This window comes from Phytophthora parasitica (assembly GCF_000247585.1).
Source record: "Phytophthora parasitica INRA-310 unplaced genomic scaffold supercont2.36, whole genome shotgun sequence".
NCBI classification, from domain to species: domain Eukaryota; phylum Oomycota; class Peronosporomycetes; order Peronosporales; family Peronosporaceae; genus Phytophthora; species Phytophthora nicotianae.
Window position 1 is genome coordinate 269,555 of NW_008649022.1, and position 582 is coordinate 270,136.

The window sequence follows — 582 nt, forward strand, 5'->3', positions numbered from 1 at the left end:
CCCAATGATTGGATGCAGACTAGGTAGTGAGAGTAGTGTAAGCTCCGATAAATCAATCACTTCAGAATCTTCCTTCTTCCCCTCAAGTGGTCTTCCTCCGGTCTTCTTCCCCGAGTAGTGACTCCTCCCTTCGCTTCCTACAATCCCTAAGTCCTCCAAGATCCGTGATCTTTATTAAAACACAAAAATCAAAGCGTGGGCGTCTTATGTTTCCAAGTTCAACAGAAAGTACCTGAAAGAACAAGTTGTCAAGGTTGACCTACTCACGGCCCGATATGGAGATACAGTGGTGTCGAGGAAGATCATGGAGGCAAAAAATCACCCGGATACGAAGGCGTTAGCGGATGAATTGCAAGCAGAACTGTTCCTTGGCTGGCTGGCTTCGGAATGACAAATCCCCAGAAAACATGCTCAAGATTCTCAAGCTTGATGACCCTGTAAATCCCCTCAACGGAAATTTGAAAGCGTGGGCTGACTACGTACTTATGGTCAACCCTTACGGCAACTGGTTCGCTATACTCGAGAGAGCTTACGGCGGCAAAAAAGAGATGGCCAAGAAGCTTGCAACATCGTCTGAACCAA

General features: G+C 46.9%; 1 protein-coding gene across 1 annotated transcript; it reads left to right on the plus strand.

Moving 5' to 3' along the window:
- Nucleotides 1–4: 4 nt before the first annotated feature.
- On the plus strand, nt 5–391 carry PPTG_23357 (hypothetical protein; the record flags this gene model as incomplete). The annotated part of the gene is made up of 2 exons (XM_008910065.1): nt 5–114; nt 226–391. The coding sequence occupies 2 exons, from the start codon at nt 5–7 to the stop codon at nt 389–391; spliced, it is 276 nt and encodes a 91-aa protein (XP_008908313.1).
- Nucleotides 392–582: the final 191 nt, after the last annotated feature.